This window comes from Salpingoeca rosetta (assembly GCF_000188695.1).
Source record: "Salpingoeca rosetta unplaced genomic scaffold supercont1.15, whole genome shotgun sequence".
Classification (NCBI taxonomy): Eukaryota; class Choanoflagellata; order Craspedida; family Salpingoecidae; genus Salpingoeca; species Salpingoeca rosetta.
The window spans coordinates 1,039,676-1,040,422 of NW_004754919.1; the positions used below are offsets into that span (position 1 = coordinate 1,039,676).

The following is a 747-nucleotide window of genomic DNA, read 5'->3' on the forward strand; positions in this document are numbered from 1 at the left end:
CAAGGATGGCGTGTTACGTGCTTTGGCAGTCGTCGCTGTGTTCCATGAGATGAATGCAGCCACCGTGTGAGTGCCTTACCTTGGTGCATGCGCATGCGCCCACGTCCTGTGTTTGTACGTGCTTGCATGCAAGCAAGGAGAAGGAAGCACGCGCGTCCACTCACTCACAAACACATACTCTCTCGCTCTGTCTGCCTGTCTCACACACTCTCTATCACTCGCACTCACAAACACATACACTCATACACACACACTCCACACACTCTCGTACACACACACACCCCTGTCTCTCTGTCTATCACGCATTTTCGTGCACCCACATACATCCACATACACACTACATCCACACACGGATCAACACGGTTGGTTGCAAGGCAAGGGGGTTGAGGTGCCTACAGCAAGCACGGCAGCAGATGCCTCTCGGCGGTGTGAGCAGCAACAATCCCACGAGCAGACCCAAGGACAGCAGCGCTGACGTGGTGGGCACAACTCCGACAGCAGGGACTTGACGTGCGCATTGTCGCGTATCCCATGGGTCTGCACGAGCTGTGCACCATACTTGCGCATCACGATGGTGTGGTAGACATCAAGTGTCTCCCACAAGCAGACGTCGTCCTTGCTCGGTGAGGCAATGTTTTTGTGTGCTTGCGAATGTGTGTGCGTGTGTGTGTGCGCGCGTGTGCGTGTGTGTGCGTGTGTGTGTGTGTGAGTCTTGCGTGCGTGTTGTATGCGTGTGCGTGCGTGTTG

The 747-nt window shown here is 55.3% G+C and overlaps 1 protein-coding gene across 1 annotated transcript; it reads left to right on the forward strand.

Moving 5' to 3' along the window:
* Nucleotides 1-5: 5 nt before the first annotated feature.
* Nucleotides 6-627, forward strand: PTSG_12380 (uncharacterized protein; the record flags this gene model as incomplete). Its single annotated transcript, XM_004992862.1, has 2 exons — nt 6-12; nt 437-627. 2 exons carry the CDS (start codon nt 6-8, stop codon nt 625-627), a joined length of 198 nt encoding a protein of 65 aa, XP_004992919.1.
* Between the last annotated feature and the right edge of the window lie 120 nt (nt 628-747).